The sequence below is a fragment of the Lissotriton helveticus genome, chromosome 9 (genome assembly GCF_964261635.1).
Source record: "Lissotriton helveticus chromosome 9, aLisHel1.1, whole genome shotgun sequence".
NCBI classification, from domain to species: Eukaryota; Metazoa; Chordata; class Amphibia; order Caudata; family Salamandridae; genus Lissotriton; species Lissotriton helveticus.
Window position 1 is genome coordinate 876,769,026 of NC_136070.1, and position 23,694 is coordinate 876,792,719.

The following is a 23,694-nucleotide window of genomic DNA, read 5'->3' on the forward strand; positions in this document are numbered from 1 at the left end:
TGATCATGCTCATCTTTCTCCATCTATTGCTAGTGGAGTCTGGAATGCGCTGGATAATTATATGGATTTGTCAGCACAGGGGTTGATTGAACAATATCCTTTCGATTTGTCTGTATGAATGGAGTCTTGTTTGGTGGAGTGGTTCGGTGGAAATCCTTCTCTCTTCCTTTCTTCTCCTCCTTCTCTGTCCTCTTTCCTTTTCCATCTCTTTCCTCTTTTCTTTCTTTCTTTCTTCTTTCTTTTTCCTATTTCTATCCTCCCTTGATCATACCAGCTGATAGTGATACTCTTGATTGTAGACTCGGCCTAGCCTCTTAGCTTATTTCACTTTATTCATTTCTCAGTTCTTGGCGGGCTACTTTTCTTTATTGATGTCCTTGCTACGAATCATTTTTTAATCCTAGCTTCTGACTGCTTTTTGTTTGTTATCAATTGTATCACTTTTTTCATGTATGGTGTATATTCATTTGCTTCTTTATAATAATAAAATTCTTTTGAAATCAAAAAAAAAATATATGTTTTACTACAATGATTAATCAAAGGAAGCGCTCGATAACGAAGGAAACGCTTGATCGCTCAGGAATCTCGAAATACAGAGTAGCGCAAATGAAATTGACATCTCCTACACGAAGGTGTTTGTCAGTTTCTAGAAATCAGGACTGGAGGCCTTACCAGACAAGAAATCACATTACCGGTCTAGGTGAAGGCAGGGAACAAGTCCTGAAAGCCGCTGGTATAATCAGCAAGGAGCGGCAGGGCGTGGTTCCTATAAATAGCCACAGAATGAGTACTGCGGCCGCTGAGGAGCACACTTAGTGATTATGTGAATCGGTTCTTTAGTGTATTTGACTCTGGGTGAAAAACAGGTTCAAAATAAAAGATGCTTAAGGAAAAAAAATAAAACATTTAGGGCCCGATGTAGGTAAATCTAATTTACCACTTCTAAAATACCGAATCATACCGATTCGGTATTTAAGAAGTGGTAAATTAGAGGGGGGGAAATGTAGGTAATTCTGAATCGGTAAATACCGAATCTGTAAGATTCGGTATTTACCGATTCTGTAAATACCAAATCGGTATCCCCCATTGATTCCTATGGGCCTTGAAGCCCATAGGAATCAATGTGGAATACCGAATCGGTATTTACCGATTCGGTAATTACCTATTCTTACAAGGGTGCAGGGGGTGTCACTTTGACACCCTCTGGCACCCCAATTACAGGCATGTGTGCCATGTGGCATACAAACATGCCCTAAGGGCATGTCTGTGTGTCACATGGCACAGGTGTGCATGCACAGATGTACATGCACACCTGGATTCGGTATTTCACCACCCAATTGGATTGGGTGGTAAAATACCGACTCCTAAAGGCCTGTGGGACTCAGAAGAGTCCCACCTACATCTGGAAGGTACCGAATCGGTAAAAATACCGATTCGGTAAATTTACAGAATCTGTAAAATCTGGCCCCCTACATCTCAAGATGCCAAATACCGGTCGGAAACGGCCGAATTCGGCCGTTTCCGACCGGTATTTGCCACCTACATCGGGCCCTTAGTGACTACCTTTATGGTGTTATTATAAAACATTAGGAACCATAAGTACAATCCAGAACACAATGCCTCCAGAAGCAAGGAGGTCCACGTACAAACCAGGCAGCATAGGTGAAGAGCATAACTGTGCCTCTCGTTTAGACCATAAACAGGGGCACTAGCTGGACCCCTGTAACGTTTTCAGAGTTTTGGACGGCATGACAAGACAATTGAGAAATGTTCAATTTCTCAGGAACTACTACATGGATACACACCATTTAACAAAAAGTGTGCATCCTGAAAAAGAGCTATCTTTTTGGCAAATTTGATGTAATTCCGTTCATCAGTTCCGGCTGTCATCAGTGATGTCACTGACCATGTCATGAATGATGTAATATGTGACATCATCAGCAGTGGATTGCGGGCGCGCGAGATATAGTTAGTACAACTAACTATATCGGAGGAATTTCAATGGTTTTGTACGAGTAAAATGTCCAGCTAACTATAACACCCCTCAAACCAATTGTTTTTTTCAGTGAATTTCCAAGGTTTTTAAAATGCTAATTCCTAACTATATCAGCCCTCAAACCTACGGTTTTTTCAGTGAATTTCAAAGGTTTTGTAAATGACAATTTTTAAATGTGTTAATTGTTATATTTATTTGTTTTGATACTGATTTACTAAATTTTTTACAACTATTTATTATAAGATAATTAATTTAATTACATTATAATTACATTATACATTACATTACAAAATATACCTTCTCAGAATAAATTACTTTCGTTTAAATACCTTGGAAATATGCAATAGACTTTTAAGTACAGTAGTTTCAGTTGTTGCAACACAATTTCAGACACAATGCAACATTGAGCTCAATGTGAATTTCTAGTCAAATGCAATTAGTTACTTTTTGGATTACTATTCTAACCACAGGACTGGATCCTAGATTCAGTCCAGGGACATCTCCTGTAAACAGTTGAGAAAAGCGTTTTGGTTACAGTAGTGATTTTTAAGGAATATTATTGTATTTTAAAAATTGACAGAAACTTTTTCACATAGAATCACCAATGTTATCCTATGGGAGGAAATTCACTTATCAGGTAAGTAGTGTTAACGTTACTTTTTCTTACACAGCGGTGGATCCTTGATCCAGCACAGGTGCATCTCCTGTAACCAGTCTAAAGAATGCGTTTAAGTCATACAGGCAATTTTTAAGGAATATTTTTAGTTTGTGAAAATAGACACTTAGAAACTTTTCAGGTAAAAACCAAACAATGGATTCCTATGGAAGGAATTACAAGTTACTGGTAAGTTACTGGTAAGTACGGTTAGAATTACTTTTCTGGGTCCATCACCACCCCCTTTTGTACCGCTTTTGGCTGCCATAAGTGTGGCAGGGTATGCTCAGACGTGAGTCCCTTGCTCACTTTGCCACTGGATTCAAGCAAGCCGGGCTGAAGACGGCTGGAATGCCAGAAAACGGTCCTCGGAAGCTTGTGTCTGGTCCAGGGAAGGCATGGCTTGGCAGTTCGGGTTGGACTGTTCCCATGAGGCACAGGGTCAGACTGATTTGCATATAGCCATGTCTGAACTGGGGTGGCAGAGTGGGCTAAAGAACGGTGATGGATCTAACCCAGATCTTTTGACTGGGTGTGAGTGTTTGATTGGTTCTGATGCACCGTCCATCACCACCCCCTTTTGTACCGCTTTTGGCCGCCATAATTGTGGCAGGGTATGCTCAGACGTGAGTCCCTTGCTCACTTTGCCACTGGATTCAAGCAAGCCGGGCTGAAGACGGCTGGAATGCCAGAAACCGGTCCTCGGAAGCTTGTTTCCGGTCCAGGGAAGGCATGGCTTGGCAGTTTGGGCTGGACTGTTCCCATGAGGCACAAGGTCAGACTGATTTGCATATAGCCATGTCTGAACTGGGGTGGCAGAGTGGGTTAAAGAACGGTGATGGATCTAACCCAGATCTTTTGACTGGGTGTGAGTGTTTGATTGGTTCTGATGCTCCGTCCATCACCACCCCCTTTTGTACCGCTAAAAGATGCAGCACTGGGTTCTCTTGTGCTAACAGGTGATTGAATCGCAATTTGTAGTTCGCCTGATTTTGGAGGAATATTTGTATGTTTCAAAAAATAGACACTTAGAATCTTTTCTGGTGAAAACCACACAATGGATTCATATGGAAGGAAATACAAGTTACTGGTAAGTACGCTTAGAACTGATTTTCAGGGTCAGTGCTGGGCTAAAAGGTGCAGCACTGGGTTCTCTCCTGATAACAGGTGGGAAAATCGGAATTCGTAGTTCGGCTGATTTCAGAGGAATATTTGTACGTTTCAAAAATAGACATGTAGAAACTTTTCTGCTTAAAACCACACAATGGATTCCTATGCAGGCAATGATATCATTTGGAAGGAAATTCAAGTTACTGGTAAGTACGGTTAAAATTACTTTTCAGGATCAGTGGGGAAATAGTTCCCCTTCAATCCTGAGGGTCTCTAGGGTCTAACTAGCCCACTAGGTACATCCAGTAAGCGCCACAGAGCTGCGTAGTAGAGAGATGTAAAAAGGGGCACGGCCTAGACCACCTCTCTGCAACGCAGTGCAGTGGGGCTTACTGGAAGCACCTGGTGGCCTAGTTGGCCCCCCGGAGACCTCATGATTGAAAGGGAATCTTTTTCCCAACTTAAAACGTGCCACAGGCGTGTTTGCACAGTGGTGAAGGAAGGGGCGTGGCCTGAGGTGACATATCCGCAAACAAACCATGTGGAGCGTTTTAAGTTAGAGAATTCATTCTTCCTCAATCCTGTAGGTCCCTAGGGGGCCAACTAGCCCACCAGGTATGCCCCTTTTACAACACTCTGCCCCAGGGACCCTCAGGATTGACAAGGAATTAATTCCCCAACTTAAACCGTGCCACAGTGTGTGTTTGCACATGTGTGAGCTCAGGCCCCACCCTCTCCCTTCACCATTGTGCAAATGCGACCCATGACACATTTTAAGTTGAGGGATTAACTCCCCTTGAATACTGACGGTACCTGGGGTGCAACTAGCCCACCAGCTACCTCCAGTAAACGCCACAGAGCTGCGTTGCAGAGAGGTGTAAAAAGGAGGCGTGGCCTCTGAACACCTCTCTGCAACGCAGCTCCCTGGTGCATACTGGAGGTACCTTGTGGGCTAGTTGGCCCCTAGGGGACCTCTGGGTGGAGGGGAATTACTTCCCCAACTCAAAACGCACCACGGGGCATGTTTGCACACATATCACTTCAAGCCCCGCCCCTACCTTCACCACTGTGCAAACACGCCCCATAGCGCTTTCTAAGTTGGGGGATTAAGTCCGCTACCGGGCCACTACTAGCCCCGGGGACCCCAACCCCTGGGGCTGGCCCTCTTCATTGGGGGCCGTGGGGGGTACCCAATCCCCCTACAGTCCCAGCCAGCTCCCCGCATCCTGCAGGAGCCGGCATTGCTTTTACACATGGGGAGCAGCTAACATGCTGCTCCCCCTGTGAAAAATCAAGCTGCTTTCCTATTTGGAAGAGAGAGCAGGTTTCCTGCACTCTCTTTCAAATAATAAAGCAGTTTGCAATGACAGGGCAGGAGCCGCGAGGCTCCCACCCTGTCATTGCAAACGGCAGTGTCCCGGGGGTGGGCATTCCAGGGCACTGCAGGAGCACATCCCCCCTCCCACATCAATTTCAAGCCCCAATTTCAAGATTAAATACATAAAGTGCACAGTGCATATTACAATTGTATACTGAATACCAAATCATAAAATACCATCTTATAAAAAATCGCCACTTCTGCTATACTGCTCATTCAAATACCACGGATCCACCGGAAGAACTGCTATCTAAATTGAATAATGTCTTCACTAGATGTAGGCGAGTCCATAGGCAATACCACATGCATATTAGATGTGCCTAAATGCATGGGCTATTAACTGCTGTATTGGCTTTTTGTATTGTAAGTCTAAGCTAATGAATTCCCAATGTAGCTCATCTCATAAGAAGTGCAATCAATAGTAATTTATCTTTATGTACAAATACCGTTGTAAAGTGACTCTGCAATGTGCAAATACGCTAATGGGGCATATTATGCTGTAATGGTAATAAACTTCTTGCTCTATGTAAAAAGTGCTGGTGCCTACTCAGTTCTGAAGCTTGTAAAGTACAAATTAATATAATTTTAGTGCAAAATGTGCAAAGACAAATATGAAAATTGAAATTATGTAGCGGCTACTCATTATCCTGTTCTCTTATGTGGACTCTAGTTTGTCCCTGGTGAATCTAAGATCACTTCTGTATCTCTGGGTACAAATACCCTATGAATAATCTCACTGGTCCCCCTTGGGACAAGTATATTTACTATAGACCCACGTGGAAAGCAGTATTCAGAGAGCCCCCTGACACTACTGTGTATACCCCTAATGGCAATGTCTATGAGCAGCTCATTAAACTATAAATGTATGCAGCCTAATACTCACTAATATATAGAGTGAGATAATATTGGAGATTCTGAGTCACATCGCACTATTATACAATCATAAAACAAGGTCTTCTCTGCCCAAGTAATGACCATATCTGGTAGGTGAAATATGACCTACTCACAGAAAGTTGTGCAAATCAGCTCGGATATTCAGCCCTAGCGGAGTCTTTGTATCCAGCTCTACTATATATCTCGATTCAAGCTGGCAAAATGTTTTTGCCCTATTGCCACCTCGTTTACTCAGTGTCACTGCATCAATAACAAAATATTGCAAGCAATTCAAGTTATTATTATGAATTGCTTTAAAGTGCCTGGCTGGATCGGAGTTCACTATCTTACATAGATGCTGTAAAATATGAACATACACTTGTAGTGTAGTGCTTCCCACTTAGCATAGATTTACACTTTAAAACATAAACTGCATGGTCGGTTCTACAAGTGCAATGTCCTCTAAGTAAGATAGGTTTCTCTGTGAAGGGTGTCATTTATGTGGCAGTGTTTTTGCCAAACTTGCAAGCTCGGAATGAGCTGCACTTATAGAATCCCTTTCTTGAGGAAAGCCTATTGTCTCAGGACTGTTTTTTACTAGGTCATTTCGCTTAGAATATGCTCTCCGAAAGGTAATACTAGGAGTTCTAGAGAGAACCTTTTTCAATGTTGCATCTATGAGGTAATGGGCCACTGTTTCCTAATATTGACTTTGATACTCTTCGCCTGTTTACTATATGTAGTAATCAGTCTCATTTCAATGTTATCATTAGATGGAATATTGATTGGATCTACTGTTTCTGTGATTTTATGCCTGTTGGGATCAAGTAGGACTACCCTTTCCTTCTCATTGGTCTTCTTCATAGCTACATCTAATCCCTTGGGGTTATGTACCCTGGCTTCAAATCTCCTTTTAGCCTCTGTTTGATGATATTCCTGGGCTTCTGATGTGCTGCATGACCTATGGTTATGTAGAAACTCCCCATAGGGGATGCTAGATGTTGTAGGCTGTGGGTTGAAACTACAGGCATGCTACACCGTATTTCCAGATGTGGGCTTCCTAAAAAGGCAAGTTTGTACTTTGCCCTGTACCACTTGAACAGTAATGTCAAGGAAATTGGCCAATGTCGCATCAATGTGGGCAGTGAATTGCAAATTAAGGCTGTTGTCATTGATTTTTTCAACAAACTTAAGGGCCTGATCTTTGGTCCCCAGCCATACAACAAAAATGTTGTCAATATACCGCCAATAATTCATTACATGTACAGACCATTCACAGGCGTGTTATGCCATGAGGACATGCTTCTCCCACCAGCCACATGAAGACAGGCGTAGCTGGGGGAGAAGCATGCCCCCATAGCCACACCTCGTAATTGAAGAACTACTGTATTATCATACATGAATATATCATTATATAAACACCAATGTATCATTTTTAAAAGCATTTGCTTATGACAATACATCTCAATTGGTCTTTGGCCCAAAAAATGTTCCACAGCTCTTCATCCGTCTGAATAGGCAATGCTCATATATAATGCAGTAATGTGCATAGTGAGAAAAATTTACTCATCTGACCACATTAGATTGCTCAGTTGGAATAAAAGGTCGTTAGTGTCTTTAATATAAGTTGGCAAGTTGATCACAAAGCCTTGGAGATAACAATCAACATATTTAGATGTGTTCTCAAAAGTGCTGTTAATTCCTGAAACAATAGGTCTGCCTGGAACGGATAATTCTTTTTCATGTACCTTTGGGATGAAATATATGTTCGGTATTTATAATTTTAGAGGGGGGCCTCAAGGCACCCTCCTCTGGCTAATTATAGCCTCAGGGACCCCATCCCCGGGTCCTGGCCACACATTGGGGACCCCGGGTGAGCCCCAATGCCATCGCGGTCCCAGCCGTCTCCTCCTACAGGAACTGGCATTGCTTTTGGACAAGAGGAGCTGCTGACATGCAGCTCCCCTTGTCCAAAAGCAATCTGCTTCACTTCATGGAAGAGAGAGCAGGTTTTCTGCTCTTGCTTCTATGTAGCGAAGCATAGTTTGCAATGCCAGGGTGGAAGACGCACCCTGTCATTGCAAACTACAATGTCTTGGGGGTGGGCACCCCAGGACATTGCTGGAGCTTGCCCTGCAGGGGGTGGCAATCCCCAGGACCATGAAGGGCAGCTCCCCTCCCTTTGTGTGCAAAACCCTGGGGAGGTGGTCTTCCCCGGGACCAGGGGTCCGCAATAGGCCCCAAACGTAATATATAAATGCCCCAGGGAGATGGTGGTCCATGGAGCAATGTGGGGGAGGCAGGAGCCCCCACCACACTTATTTGTTTAATTATTGAAGCCTGGGGAAGGTGGCAGTCCCCGGGGCTTGGGGGGGCCCGTGAGGCCCCCAACACATAAAAGAAATGCCCCGGGGAGGTGGCAGTGTCCGGGCACTGTATGGGGCAAAACTTTAAGTTAAAAAGAGAAGCCCCGGGGAGGTGGCGGACCCGGGGCTGTGGGGCGCTGCTTGCCCCCACTTGTAATCAGCATGGCCCTGGGGAGGTGGTGGGCCCCTGCGCTATATTTTTTAACTGCCCAGGGACCTGGCCCACCTGGGGGCTGATTAAAACAAAGTTCCAAATTCCACCTTTGTTTTAAAAATTCTGCTTGATTCCCACAGATGTACTAAAGGGGGGTGGTGATGGACGGAGCATCAGAACCAATCAAACACTCACACCCAGTCAAAAGATCTGGGTTTAATCCATCACCGTTCTTTAGCCCACTCTGCCACCCCAGTTCAGACATGGCCATATGCAAATCAGTCTGACCCTGTGCCTCATGGGAACAGTCAAGCCCGAACTGCCAAGCCATGCCTTCCCTGGACCGGGAACAAGCTTCCTTGGACCGGTTTCTGGCATTACAGTCGTCTTCAGCCAGGCTTGCTTGAATCCAGTGGCAAAGTGAGCAAGGGACTCATGTCTGAGAATACCCTACCAACTTATGGCGAACAAAGCGGTACAAAAGGGGGGTGGTGATGGATGGAGCATCTGAACCAATCAAACACTCACACCCAGTCAAAAGATCTGGGTTTAATCCATCACCGTTCTTTAGCCCACTCTGCCAGCAGGAATTCTGCTGCAATGTGTTTCTACCATGCCCCATTTTCTTCTTTTTTTCATCTTTTTTTACTGTTTTCTTGTGACTCGGTTTTATCACAAGACGGCTGCCAACACTTCTTGGTTTGAAGTGTTGGCAACCAATCAGAATGAAGCTTGTTATCGGGAGGGTTCGCGAATCCCCCTCGGTTACCATATATAGATATTTTTTATTTTGACATTTCTCAAGAACGTCTGAACGGATTTACACCATTTAAAGCTACCTCTCTGCCAAATTTGGTGTAAATCCGTTCAGCAGTTAAGGCTGTAGCCACGACAACATTTCCCATGGAAATAACAAGGAGAAAATGCGTTTTGGAACCCCCTTTTCTCTCGGCCACTGGTTGATAAATCACCCAAAACTTTCAAGACAGGAGCTGACCAGAGGAGGCCATTAGTTTCGAAAATTTTGCAAAGATTCGCCAAACGGCACCAAAGATATTGGCAAATCAAAAAACGCTTTTCCTTTGGAAACTAGGTCCTTACTATAATTACCTACTGGCGATAGCCAGTAGGTAGTTAGTTGAACATTTCACTCGTACAATATCATAGAAATTCCCCCGTTATGGTTAGTTCAGCTAACTATAACACGCGCCCCCGCAATGCACTGCTGATGGCGTCACATATGACATCATTCATGACATGGTCAGTGACATCACTGATGATATCTCAAATGTCGACCCTGGAACTGTTACTGCAGATATCCAAGTGCCTAGAATGATTGAAGTTTAAAGGATAAACTTTGACTTTTTCATGGTTAATTTGGGGGTATGTCTTGTCCCAGGCAACAGGCCCACTCACACAAGTGGAATACCATTTTTATCAGTAGAAATGAAAGGATTTTAGCCAATACCCCTAGATTCCAGAATTCTCTCTCACAGAAGTGTGAGGATAATTTGTGATTATAGTCAGAGCTTGTCATTTACAGAGCATTCTGAGGAAGACAAAGTAGTGGGATCCAATCAAGCCACAAATTATTGGACTCCTAATGGATTCTACTTTTCAGATGTTTCATATTTTCATGTTTTCTGGGATATTTCCTATCCCATTAAATGGGCCCACTCACCGCATTACCAGTTTTTATCTAGAAAAAGTGAGTACACAGAATAGTTGGACATTTGTTATTATACAAAGGTAATGTTTTTTTTAAAGAACCAGAGGTCACTACACTACCACTACTCAGCTCCTCCTCCTCCTTGAAGCTTTCCTGGGCCCTGACTTCTGATTGCACAAGCTGAAATGTTTTAGCAGTTTGTGGATAGCCTCAAGCTCCTATCCATAACCAAGGTTCACGCCAGACCAAAGGACATCACCTGTGTGCTGACCTCAAAGCCCAATGCTGGATCCAAGTTGCAGAGGACCCCACAAATTTGTCCCTTCAATGATGAAAAGAACCAGGAAAGTTTCTAAGCGTGAAGGTCTGATGCAGGGAGTGGGAACAAACCAGCTCCTGCATCAGACTAGCATTCCATTGTGGTCAGTGAGAAACTTTAACTTTAGCCCAGAACCCAGTGCTTGAGCCTTATAGACTACCACTTAAGTGAAACGCAGTGATTTCTGATTTTTTGTGTGGATTGTAGTGATTTCTGTAATTCTTTGACAACCCCTTACTAGATTTTTGTTGGTTTAGTGCATGTATAAAGATAAAAAACAATACTATTATTATGAACTTGAGTTTTTTATAACGTAACTAACCCTGGGCGCAGGACTACGATACTCTCGCGGAGCGTGCGTAGTGTGCGCTACTACGCGCTAAGTGAATTGCATGTAGCACCGTGCAAAAACGCATGGCGGGCATTTTTTGCTTGCTCGCGGTCAAATTGGTGACTGCGACCGAGCAAAATCACCATCCCAGCGAGACTTTTTCCTCATTCGCGATCAGCAACATCAAGTTGCCGATCACGAGCGTGGAAAATATACCTCCCGGCAAGATTCTCAATGCGGGGAGGTCAGGTTTTTCATTGCGAGTGGTCACGTATGCTTGCGACCGCTCGCAATGAGAAACTACCAGTCTGCGTTGAGAAAGCTGCCGCTCTAGTACAAATCTACTCGAGCAGCAGAAAACGACTGCTTGCACTGTGCAAGATGCCGTTTGCAATGATTGCACAGTGCGGACAAGCATCCAGCACTGTGCAATCAGTGCGAACATCATTTTCCCTACCGCACTATGCAGTTCACGTAGCTGCGCGTAGCTTGCATAGTGCGAAGTGCACTTCACGTAGCTGCGCATAGTGCTACTACCCGAACGACGCCTAGGATTATACATAACATTTCTTACTTATTAAATGTTTTGGTATGGAATGGATAGATTTATTACACATGTTTTTCTTTGAGTTAAGCCTGGCACTCTGTGCCACATCTACCCAGGGCTGAGTTCAGGTTTAAATTAAAGATACCTAACTGGACCTCATACAGAATAGTGACGTTATTACTTCGTGAAGTCACAACCACTCCAACTGATTAGCTACTTTATTACAAGGCAATGATAGGGAGTGAGAGAGAATGAGCCTACTGGAGGTTGTGGTTGCTGTATGGCTCCCTGGTGACACCGTTTTCCCTGTGCAGATCCTCCACCTTGATCTAGGACCAAGTTTTTCAACAATACAGACACCTTTACTGTGGTAGTGCTAGTATAGGAAGGTGGGAAGGTAAAATAATTTTGGAAGGACAAGGAACTATTGGAAGGATGACAATGAGGGACAAGAGGGTATAGGGTGAGTATTGTTTTTTAACCAGGATTAATGTAATTACTAGACCTCGTGGTAGATGTACCATATATGTGCAATAATCTTACATGATTTGTGAGTGATGTTCACCAGTACTGATGGTGTTATACCCCTGAGTAGCCTCTGTGACTTTGCAACATGTGTGATCACTAAGGTCAATTACACCTCAGTGGTTGGAGAAAGACTAGATGAATTACTCGTTTCCTATACCAACTGTTAAATGTGTGAGGTCATGAGCAGTGTTTTGGAGTCCTTGTTGTGAAGATTACCATAACTGGTGCATTTCAGTGGTTTTTATATTGCGTCGATAGCCATCATGACCTTTCTAGCGAGGTTGTGACTGTAAATCAATTTGATGTGTTAGATCCAGCCCTTGATGTATTTTCTCACAAGATGTTTCACCTACAATCTCATTTATAGCATTATTCAACATTTTTGTGCCTAATATTTTCCCTTTCGACTAAGCATTCTTCCACATAAACGTAGGAAATATATTCGTTCAGTAACTAATAATATTCTGTATACTGTTTCAAAATTCATTGAGCTAATAAATAACTGCACTAAAAATGAGGTCCTGCACTTTTACTTCTCAACAATACCTATTTCTAAGACTCATTTCTGTCTCCCCAACACTTTGAAATGTGAACCCTGTGCCAGAAGCATGACAGTACTCTTCTCTTCAGTCCGTGCATGAACATAAAATCCTTAATAACTAGAACAGCCATTGAAGCCCAATATGACTTAATGAACATAAACAAGCTCAACACACACATCCCTTTCAATACCGTAAAAACTCTCAGCTCATTAGTACTTAGCAGACTAGGGGCCCGATGTAGGTAAAACGCATTTACCGATTTTAAAATACCGATCCGTACCGAATCGGTATTTCAAAATCGGAAAATGATATGTAGGAAATAATCATCGGAAAAATACCGATTCGGTAGCATTCGGTATCGAGAGTCGATACGTACCGAATCGCCAACTACCGATTCGGTATAGGCCGGGTCGGACAAGTCCGAATCGGAAAAAAAAAAATGCGGAACCAACCGAATCGGTAAACGCCGAATCGGAATAATAAATACGCCCCATGGGCCGAAAGGCCAATAGGAAGGCATTATACATTCCGAATCGGTATTTACCGAACACATTCGGAAAATACCGAATCGGAAAATACCGATTCGGAGAATGCCGTTTTGCCGAGCAGGTTGAGTGACACTGAAGACATCAGCCAATGAGCTGTAAGCACCCTCCCCCACAGGGTGTGGCAACCCAGGCAGGTGCAACTCATCAGAACTTTCTGGAAAGCTGCCTGAGCTGAGCAAACACAGAGAGAGCAGCATTGTGAGCAGGATCCCTGAGAGACATGGACACCAGCACAGAGAGCCAGAAGGCAGGGCGTAAGCGCAATCCTAAATTCAGCACCATGGAGCTACAAACTTTGGTGGAGGAGGTGGTGAGGGTGCACACCCAGCTATATGGCAGGCAGTCCCTGACTGTCCCGGAGAGCACCAAGAGGAGGCTGTGGATCGACATCGGGGAGAAAGTGAATGCAGTTGGTGTCACCCACAGGAGCCTAGACGACCTCAAGAAGAGGTTTTATGACATCCGTGGCGTGACCAAGCGCAAACTGGCCGACCTGCACAAGCAGGCTGGACTCACTGGAGGAGGAACAAACCGTGCGCCACCCCTCACTCAGCTGGAGGAACTAGTGGCGACCACCATCGAGAGGGCCAGTGTCGTGGGAATTGGGGACCTGGATAGCTCATCCCGAGCTACAGCTACAGGTAAGAAGCATGCGCAACTTGACACACCATACCAGACACCTCCCCTACAGACCCAATGCACAACCAAACCCCAGGCCAGTACTGCTAGCAACAGACATGAGCAATGCATCTAGCTAAATGTACTCAGCAAAAGTTACCAAAAATGCCACAGCAGAAGCATGAGATAAATAACTGTAATACAGCATCAACGTGTTTGTAATGAGACGTGCAATGCTTTAATAGTTGTGACTGGAACACATTAGCACCCACTTGACAAATGCTTCTTTGTACCTAGGGGCACCATCAGGCGGGGGAGCAGCATCAGCTCCAGCACCAGCTCCAGCACCAACAGCCAGTGAGGCGGTGGCAAGCACCAGTGCAGCAGCACAGGAGGAGGAGGACAACAGCTGTGCCCTGGCAAATGAGGAGGACACAGGACATTCCCTCACAACTCCACACTCCCCCCGAGTGTCTCAGTCTCAGTCGCCCTCATTGGTATTCTCCCCGGAGAACACACCACCACAGAGCCACCCTGCACCTGCCACTTCCCCGGCCCGGAGGAGAATAGTAGCTCCATTAGTCATCATGGAGGGGGCAGCGGGTCAGGCTCCTGCACAAGACCCCGTGACACCAGCGACACCAGAGCACACACAGCAGGGCAGCAGAATTCCACGTAGGCCACGTGCTACCAGCAGCCCAATACCAGCACCGGGAGGCAGCGTCTTCGCAGGGCTGGAGACCAGCATGGTCACGATACAGAGGATGCAGGCGAAATCCATCCTGGCCTGCCATCGCCAGTTGCGCCTGCACAACCTGCAGATGGGTGAGATGACACAGGGCTTCAAGACCTTCATTGACAGCAACAAGGAAATAGCATCATCAATTGGCCGAATGACCACTGCCATCACCCAGCTCTGCAACAGGTTGGATGACCATGAGCTGAGTCGTCGCAGGGATGCAAGAGTCACGAACAGGTCACTCAACCGCCTTGCGGCTGCGACTGCCCAGCTATGCCAACGTGGGGCAAACATGGAGGCCAGCCTCACACAGAACATGTCCGAGGTCACTAGGGGCATGGGCCGTATAACAACAGCCATGGAGACACTACTCATCTCCAACACCGTAGTGAATCCCGTCCTGGGCGAGGCTGGGGACAGCAGCAGCCGCAGCAGCCCGGCCAGCGCTGCGTCAGAGCCGCGCCGGAGCAGCAGGCGCTCAGCTGAGGCTGCAGGGCATTCTGAAGGGGGTGAGGTTCATCCCAGTGGGCCTGCTAAGCGCAGCAAAAAATAGGACTGCCACAGCGGGTGAGGCAACCCGGACATTGGACATTCCTACCCCTGGTGACACCGTTTTCCCTGTGCAGATCCTCCACCTTGATCTAGGACCAAGTTTTTCAACAATACAGACACCTTGTAGTTTAACTTTTCTTTTGTTGCACATCAGTGCAGTAACGTTGATGCAACATTATTAAATTTAATTTCTGAACACATACATTGACCTGTTTGTGCATCTGTACTCACTCAGAAATAGTTGTCTGTGATCTCCTGACGCCTGTATCTGCCGTCAGATGGTGCAGAGACTCCAGCAGGTAGTGGTAGTGGGACAGCATTGTCATCGTCAGGGTCCTCGTAGTCGGATAACTCTACCTCAGTGCCTTTCCTGACTGCAAGGTTGTGCAACATTGCACAGACAGCAATAATCTTGCAGCAGGTGATGGGGGTATATTGCCTTGCACCTCCGCTCTTGTGCAGACATCTGAACCTGCTCTTCCAGATGCCAAAGGTCCTTTCCACTACGTTCCTCGTGCTTTTGTGGGCACGGTTGTACCTCCTTTGGCTGGGTGTTGAGGGGTTGAGGTAAGGTGTGAGAATGAAAGAGCGTAGGGCATATGCACTGTCGCCTAGAAGGAGAAGGGGTAACATTACTCACATGCATACATGTATTTCACACTGCAATTTTGGTTATGGGGGTCTGACACTGTGTCTTACCTAGGAGGTATCCTTCGCCAAATTCCCCTGCCATCAGCCGTGCATAAATTCCGCTACTCTGGAAGATATAGGAGTCATGGGTACTCCCCGGAAACTTTGCTACCAGGTCAGTGATCACACACTTGGCATTGCATATCACTTGCACATTTATGGTGTGCCGTGACTTCCGATTGCGGTATACGTATTCGGTGTCAGCAGGGGGGCAAATCGGTATGTGTGTGCCATCTATGCAGCCAATGATGTGGGGGAATCTTGCCATCTGATAGAATTCAGCTTTTGTCTGTGCCAGTTCTGCATGGGTGGAAGGGAAGGAAATGTAGTGGGCCATCCTCTGGATCATGGCATCAAGGAACTTGTGGAAGAACCTTGACAGGCTGCTCTGGGTCACCCCTCCTGCCACAGCAACTACACTTTGATAGCTGCCAGACGCCAGCAGGTGTAGGCAGCATAGCACCTGCACCTGCACAGGGATTGCATGTGCCCTTGGGGTGGGGTGCTGCAACAGGGGTTGGAGGTCCCTGATGAGGTCTCTGATGGTGTCTGCCTCCAGCCTGTACCTCTGTAGGATCTCTGGATCTGTCAGCATGCACAGGGTCACCCTCTGCCTGTACACCTGCTCCTCTCTCTGCCATTCCCTCTCTCCTTCCTGCTGTAGCCGTAGCCGTCTAGCTATGACATAGAAAGCTGCCATGTTGCAAGTAGAACTGCATTTTGGGTCCTTTTTTATAGGTTGCACCTGGTTACCACCTGATTCCAATCCATGGTAATTTCCGACTCTGAAATACCGAATTTGGAGCAAAATCGGTATTTCTGTGCTTACCTACATCTCAATCTTAGGGTTTTCGCATGGAATCGGATTTTCACCGATTCGGAATATATACCAATTCGGCGATTTTACCGAATCGGAAAGTCACAGAGTCGGTCGGATTCCGAATCGGGAAAAAGTAGGAATCGGAAAAATCTCCGAATAGGTAATCTACCGAATCGGAGATTTTTTCCGATTACTACTTTTTTCCGATTCGGAATCCGACCGACTCGGTGACTTTCCGATTCGGTAAAATCGCCGATTTCGCTGGATTTCGGCCTCCTACATCCCGTTGTCTGTATTCCGATCGGTAACGGCCGAAAATACCGATTTTCGGCCGTTACCGACCGACCTACATCGGGCCCTGCATCATTGTTATAGCAGGTAATGGGCTTTTATACTAATTTAGCGCCCCACTCAACAAGGTTCTAAAATTTACCAGCAGGACATTTCCAATTTTCCCAGGTTTCTTTCTAGGCTTTCTTCATACAGCCAAAACCAGGACCTCATAGATGCTTCTGACAGAAACAGTAAATGCCTTAGCCCCAACTACCTCTGTGACATCCTAAGCAGCTAGATGTAAAGTAAAGAATCACTACCTATAATCTCAAAGCCATATGCAAACAACTTTGTGATGCCTCTAAGAACCGGTCATTCTACCTTTTAGGTCCATTTTGTTGAAACATTTCAGCAACAGGCATAAGATCTACCTCTCTCTCCAAGAATTTTTAAAAAGCATCAAAGTGTCATCCATTGGAATAGAGAGACTTTAATGATTATTGCAAGAACACCACATACCACTGAAAATATGTAAATTCTGTTCCATGCCCCTCTGTCGCATTTTTTCTTTTAAAACATCACATTTAAATGTGCCTGTCTTTGCTAAGGATTTCCTTATAGCAGGTACTCTGATTGAATACCATAACCCTTTCTTGTTGGGTTTATGTTGGCCATTCTACACTAAAGGCTTTATTATGAGTCTGGTTGTCCATGTCTTTCCAGACTTGCGGGAAAGCATGGTGCTGGTCTTCCGATCACCCCATTACCACCAGGACAGTTGGGCTGCCCTGGAACCACCGCATCAGCCTGTGATCTGAGATTCCTTGTGGTATCCCAGCAGTATTGAGGCCCCAATATGCTTGGCTGGGCCGGTGCAGCTCGCCAAACATATTATCAGTTTTCTCACTGCTAAACTTTTCATGGTGGTACAAACACCATGAAAAGTGTGCCAGTGACGTAACAAATAGGGCCCTACAGAACCCCTTGTGCCTCACGTCATGTGAATGCACACATGGGGCACGACATGTGTCCCCCTGTGTGCATGCACACCAGTACCTGCACGGCATGGACTGCGCAGTCCATGCCGTGCAGGTTCTGCCTTTGATGTTTCCATTGTGGTGCCTATTTCATAGGCACTGCTGTGTGAAGATTAAAGAACCGCCCACCAGACAGGAGAAAACTCCTGATCTGGCGGGCATTTCCTACATGGATTTGGTGGTACGGGAACAGGGCATTCCCTCTCCTGCACCTCCAAACTCTTAATAAGGCCCTCAATGTTCTACGTATGGCCACTGCTGCTATGTCAATCATATATGATCAATATGTTATTGATACCACATAAATGGATACATAACTAATATACCAAATAAATACATTGAGAGAATTAATGCATTCTGAGGATTGTTTTCAAGTTCAAAATAGGGGTCAGGTCTCACTTCAAGTTTGCATTTTGGCCCATTTTCAATGGCATTCATGGTGGGCTAAGTGTACTATATGAGGGAAGAACACATCTTTTTGGATTGAAGAACAGATATCAGCTTAAAGCTTGGGTTTTGAGTACCACAGATAACCCAAGCACCAGTTGAATGGTGAATTTGATAAAGAATGTTACTCACTCCGTGTAACTAGTACATCAGTGTCAGCTGTTTTAGACATTCAAAGTATAATTGGTACCCTGACACAATAAGGTAAGTGACCTAGAAAGCATGCGGCCAATGTATCATAATTTAAACATTTCTGAAAGTGAATATCACAATAATATGTCTCTTTTTTCTAGGGAAAAGGAGCTGTCCCGGAGAAGGACTAGTTCGAATGGAGTTGTTTTTATTCCTCACGACAATCCTCCAAAGTTTCAGTCTTAAATCTGTCACTGATCCAAGCGAAATTGACATCAAACCAATACTAAGTGGTCTAGCAAAGATACCAGCAAACTATAAACTCTGTGCTATCCCACGCAAATAATGGACATCCCAAGAGTAAAAGGTTATCTCAGAGTTTTCAGGATGTCTGACCTAAACTCCACGCTACTTTCGAGAACATGGCTGCTGAGAAAGCACATGAGAAACACCAACTGACTTTTTGCAGCTACTAAACAGCAGACACTTTGGGGCCTATTTATGAGCCGGTTTGCGTACTGCAATGTGGTGCAAGAATGGCGCAAACCTTAATTGTGATTTATGAAGCCACGCAGGCCACTTTGCGTGGCCCTTAGTGGCTCCATAAATCTGGAGTAAGTGAAAGCAGTGCAAATTGCTGCATTGTCTTAGTGTTCCCACGCAACCTCCCATGGTTTTTGACCCATTCCAAGATTTACTGGAACTGGTATCAAAAAGTCAGGTGAGGAGTAAGGAGGAGAATTATTTGTATTTCTCCATGTTACTGTCTCACATTCTACTTTCTCGTTCTATGTGTGCTGCATTCCGCAGCAAACAATGAGAGAGGAATATGCCACTCAAGATTGTTTTTGTCCAGGAAGGTGTCCCTTTCTGCACAAACAAACATTCTGCATTTTCGCTAGCTCCTGTGCAAGGGTTTCAGCATTTTCGGTAGGATTGCCAGTAGGGCACCAGAGCAGGGGAAAAGGCAGGAATGTGCTGTATTGCCTTAAATACGGGGCATTCCTGCCCTTTTCCTGTCACGCAGTGCAGCAAGGAGAGTTGCTGTGCTGCTTTGCGCTGCGCGACATTGTCGTAAATAGGCCCCTTTGTTCAAGCTACAAGTTATTTCACTATTAACCCCTTCGACGCTCATGACGAGCTCATCATGAAGTACACCTCTTGTACACTCATGACGAGCTGAGCTCGTCATGAACCGCGGTTTTTTAATTTTCCAGCGCACAGCAGGAAAATGCGCCGCATCGATGGTGTTAATGCTTTGTTTTTTTACCTCGTCACTTTCATTATTTACATTACCGTACACTACTTTCATTTAGAAGAGCAAGGCGTGCCTAAATGGTTGACCCCTTACTTCTTAGCGTTAAGAAACATTTTTATATATTTCTTAGATCACGTCAAATTTCAAGTCGAAAGTTGACCTCAAAACAATATTTGATTTCAACCGGATTACATGAAAGATCCACATCTGCTAACTGCTTTGTTAAGAAAAACGATTCAGAAAAGGGGGTGGTGATGAACAGAGTGTCTGAATTAAGCAGACCACTCTTACCCAGTCCAAAGTTCAGGGCTTGATCCATCACCGTTATTTAGCTCACTGCCCCATCCCAGCTCAGAACCTGGCTATATGCAAATGAGTCTGTCCCTGGCCCAGTGCATCATGGGAACAGGGCAGACCAAACTACCAAGCCAATTCTTCACCAGAAAGGAGACAAGCTTCCGGGGACCGGTTTCTGCCATTTCAGGCGTCGTCGGCCCGGCTTGCTTGAATCCTGATGGAGCAGTGAGCAAGGGACTCATGTCTGAGTACACCCTTCTACGCTTATGGTGGACAAAATGATTCAAAAAACGGGGTGGTGATGAACAGAGTGTCTGAATTAAGCAGACCACTCTTACCCAGTCCAAAGATCAGGGCTTGATCCATCACCGTTATTTAGCTCACTGCCCCATCCCAGCTCAGAACCTGGCTATATGCAAATTAGTCTGTCCCTGGCCCAGTGCATCATGGGAACAGGGCAGACCAAACTACCAAGCCAATTCTTCACCAGAAAGGAGACAAGCTTCCGGGGACCGGTTTCTGCCATTTCAGGCGTCGTCGGCCCGGCTTGCTTGAATCTTGATGGAGCAGTGAGCAAGGGACTCATGTCTGAGTATACCCTTCCACGCTTATGGTGGACAAAATGATTCAGAAAAGGGGGTGGTGATGAACAGAGTGTCTGAATTAAGCAGACCACTCTTACCCAGTCCAAAGATCAGGGCTTGATCCATCACCGTTATTTAGCTCACTGCCCCATCCCAGCTCAGAACCTGGCTATATGCAAATGTTCATCACCACCCCCTTTTCTGAATCATTTTGTCCACCATAAGCGTGGAAGGGTATACTCAGATGTGAGTCCCTTGCTCATTGCACCATCAGGATTCAAGCAAGCCGGGCCGACGACGCCTGAAATGGCAGAAACCGGTCCCCGGAAGCTTGTTTCCTTCCCAGTATAAGAATTGGCTTGGTAGTTTGGTTTGCCCTGTTCCCATCATGCACTGGGACAGGAACAGACTAATATGCATATAGCCAAGTTCTGAGCTGGGATGGTGCAGTGAGCTGAAAAACGGTGATGGATCAAGCCCTGATCTTTGGACTGGGTAAGAGTGGTCTGCTTAATTCAGGCACTCTGTTCATCACCACCCCCTTTTCTGAATTGTTAAGAAAAACGACATCTAAAAAATAGGCTGGCATGGGTTACACAGCAACGATTATTTTTCTGGAATTAAAAATATATCTATATTTTCAATTCAACTACATTTTCTATGAAGTAAATTCCGTTCCACAAACCATACAAGGCAAATACATGGTTACAGAGAGTAGCATTTTTTATCTACATCATTTTAGTATAAATTGTTATGTTTATTATTAAACAATTTAATTCATTAGTACCGGAGATTTGATGATTTATACTATCATCCTTATCACGGCATAGCATATGTGCATTAAGTGCACTACAGTAAACTTGCTTGCACACTTTACACCAGCTGCTCATATTATTTCAAAACCAGTGTAATCTACATGCGAAATTTGCTTGAGCATGCGCCTGGCCTGGGCCATAATTGATTTTGTAATAGTCTGCCTGCGAGCAGTTGAGAATATTAATTGATAAATATAAGTTTACTTTCTACCTTACAGTTATTTTAACTTTTTTAATAGTTTCTCTTCGAATCAACGAGTCTTTCGAGATGTATTGGAAACAAGTGTCAGGCTTTCTAACACCTATCCAGTGTAGAATCTGATGAATGTGCATTAAGCATGTTTGCTCCACTGATGTTAATTTTTCTCTTTTAGTGGTTGCACATTATTTTCCAGTGATGATTACAATTATCTATATCCATATTAGAGATTAAACGTTTCAAGGTTGTACTGAGCTTTTTTATTTCTGTAATTATAGCTGCACCTTAATTATCTTTTTTAGCATTAACTTTATATTAATGTATTTTATCATTGTATATCATAGGAGAATCAGTATTATTGGTGGGATTCGATTGAAAACATTAGCTATCACTGTTCTTGTTGCTTGTTTAGACTGGAACTATTAAAACGCTAATGAACTGACGACGCACAAGTATAATCATTGATTAAGCTGTGAAACCATCAGGAACAACATTAAGTTGTGTTATCCTTTCTATTCAATCTTCAGTTAACCCAACTGCTTCGTTGTCACAGATTCCGCTCAACACACTGATTTCCATTGACATTGTGTTGGTAGTAATTGAGTAAAAAATTAAAAACAGTGGAAACAAACAACTAAACTATCATATAATCAATGCACCACACACTGTAGCCTAGTACCTATTCAGAGTCCTCCTTTTTCGTAATTCACAACATGCCTAAGTGTTTGTCTAAAAATCTTTAAATTTTTTCCATCTGAATTATTTGCAAGATATTGCTTTTCAGCCTCTTAAATAATGGCGTTGTTTGGCGCCCTTTCTCTCTCTCTCTCTCCATATCTGTGTACTTATTCCAACTTTTTACAAGACTAAATAAGGTGTAAAACTATAGTGGGAAAGTAATTGGGAATGTTTCTGAGCTCCAGCTTTATGAGTTTTCTAATACATTTAAGGCCTACTCTGATGACAATCAGATTTCTTGCCTTTTTACCAAAGCTTAGCGCAAGGGAAATCTCTACCAACCTGACTATGTTCTACACTGGTAAGTAAAATTTGTGAGGAAAATAAGGCTCACCAAATGCTGATTCTGAATTAGGATCAGTGAATTACTCTTTCATATTCAACTTTTCGGCTATCTGTTACATGTATGGACCAAGGTTTTGTTTGTGGCTCGGGTCTAGGATATAAATTTGATCTCAACAGTGAATGCATACAAAAGATTTTCATAAACCTCTTCTTTTATAAAACATCTCAGATAGCAGATATCTTCTTTCACAAAAAGTACATTTTAGAATCATTAAAATTAATATGTAATGCCAACTCCTTCCACCTTTAGAATAAAGACAAGGACACATATTTTTCTATTGTGCCTAGCATCTTAGCCCATCCGATGTATTAATTTAAAACGTGTTTTATTTACTCAGGTGAAGAAGAACTGTGACGTACTATATGACATAAAGTACCCTGTGCAAAACATTATAAGAATGCTGCAAGGCATGGAGGAGTTCCACGACCATACAGATGAACGAGGGGCTATAATTATAGCCCAGTATAAATTGCGAACATTTGTGGTACCAGCCATCATTTAGTCGTAGGTGACACAGTGGCAGTTAGAGCGAAGAGAATCTTCCCTCCCTCCCATGCCTTTATGTCAGGGTTTAAGTGCTGTTTGTCCAGGATAAGAGGGTTTTGATTGACCAGGTGTGCAGGGTAGGGGAACATGTATGCACTGTTGCTTTAAAGTAGGAGCTGAGGCAGTTGGCTGAAAAGTTGTCAGAGGTAGCTAATGTATTTGTCGTTGACAGAGGCAATCCTGGCTGAAAGGGAACGGGTGGACAGGCTCTCGCATCGATGAAGCAGGAAGTAAAAAAGTTCATTAGGAAGTTAAGATATTTAGAGGTTAATATAGACAGTAAACCTGGATGGAGGTTATAGGTCTCAAGTGCAGAACATCAGCACAGGAGGAAGTAGAGACTTGCAGAATTAAGTGCTTTAGAGGGGGGGCACTTTAGGGGTCAGGGTAATATAACGGAGGTATGCATTTTTGTATAGTGAGGTTGAGGTTGTGTGGGTGAAAGGCCTAGGGTTGTTTATGTGAGGTGCACCTGTTTCAATAAAGCAGCCACTTTTCACACAAAACTGTCAGTTGTCTGTGCTGCACCCACTCTTCCTCATGTCCCTTTATTAGGTTATCGGTTTTCTAGGTCACCTGCAATATCT

The 23,694-nt window shown here is 44.4% G+C and overlaps 1 protein-coding gene across 1 annotated transcript in view; it reads left to right on the forward strand.

Annotated features, from left to right (window-relative positions):
- LOC144783025 (cytochrome P450 2G1-like) overlaps positions 1–18,682 on the forward strand; it is a 367,886-nt gene extending 349,204 nt beyond the window's left edge. The window contains exon 9 of the mRNA XM_078662213.1: positions 18,486–18,682. Within this exon, the coding sequence (XP_078518339.1) occupies positions 18,486–18,670 (185 nt within the window). The 3' untranslated portion in view covers positions 18,671–18,682. The remainder of the gene's footprint in view (positions 1–18,485) is intronic.
- Positions 18,683–23,694: the final 5,012 nt, after the last annotated feature.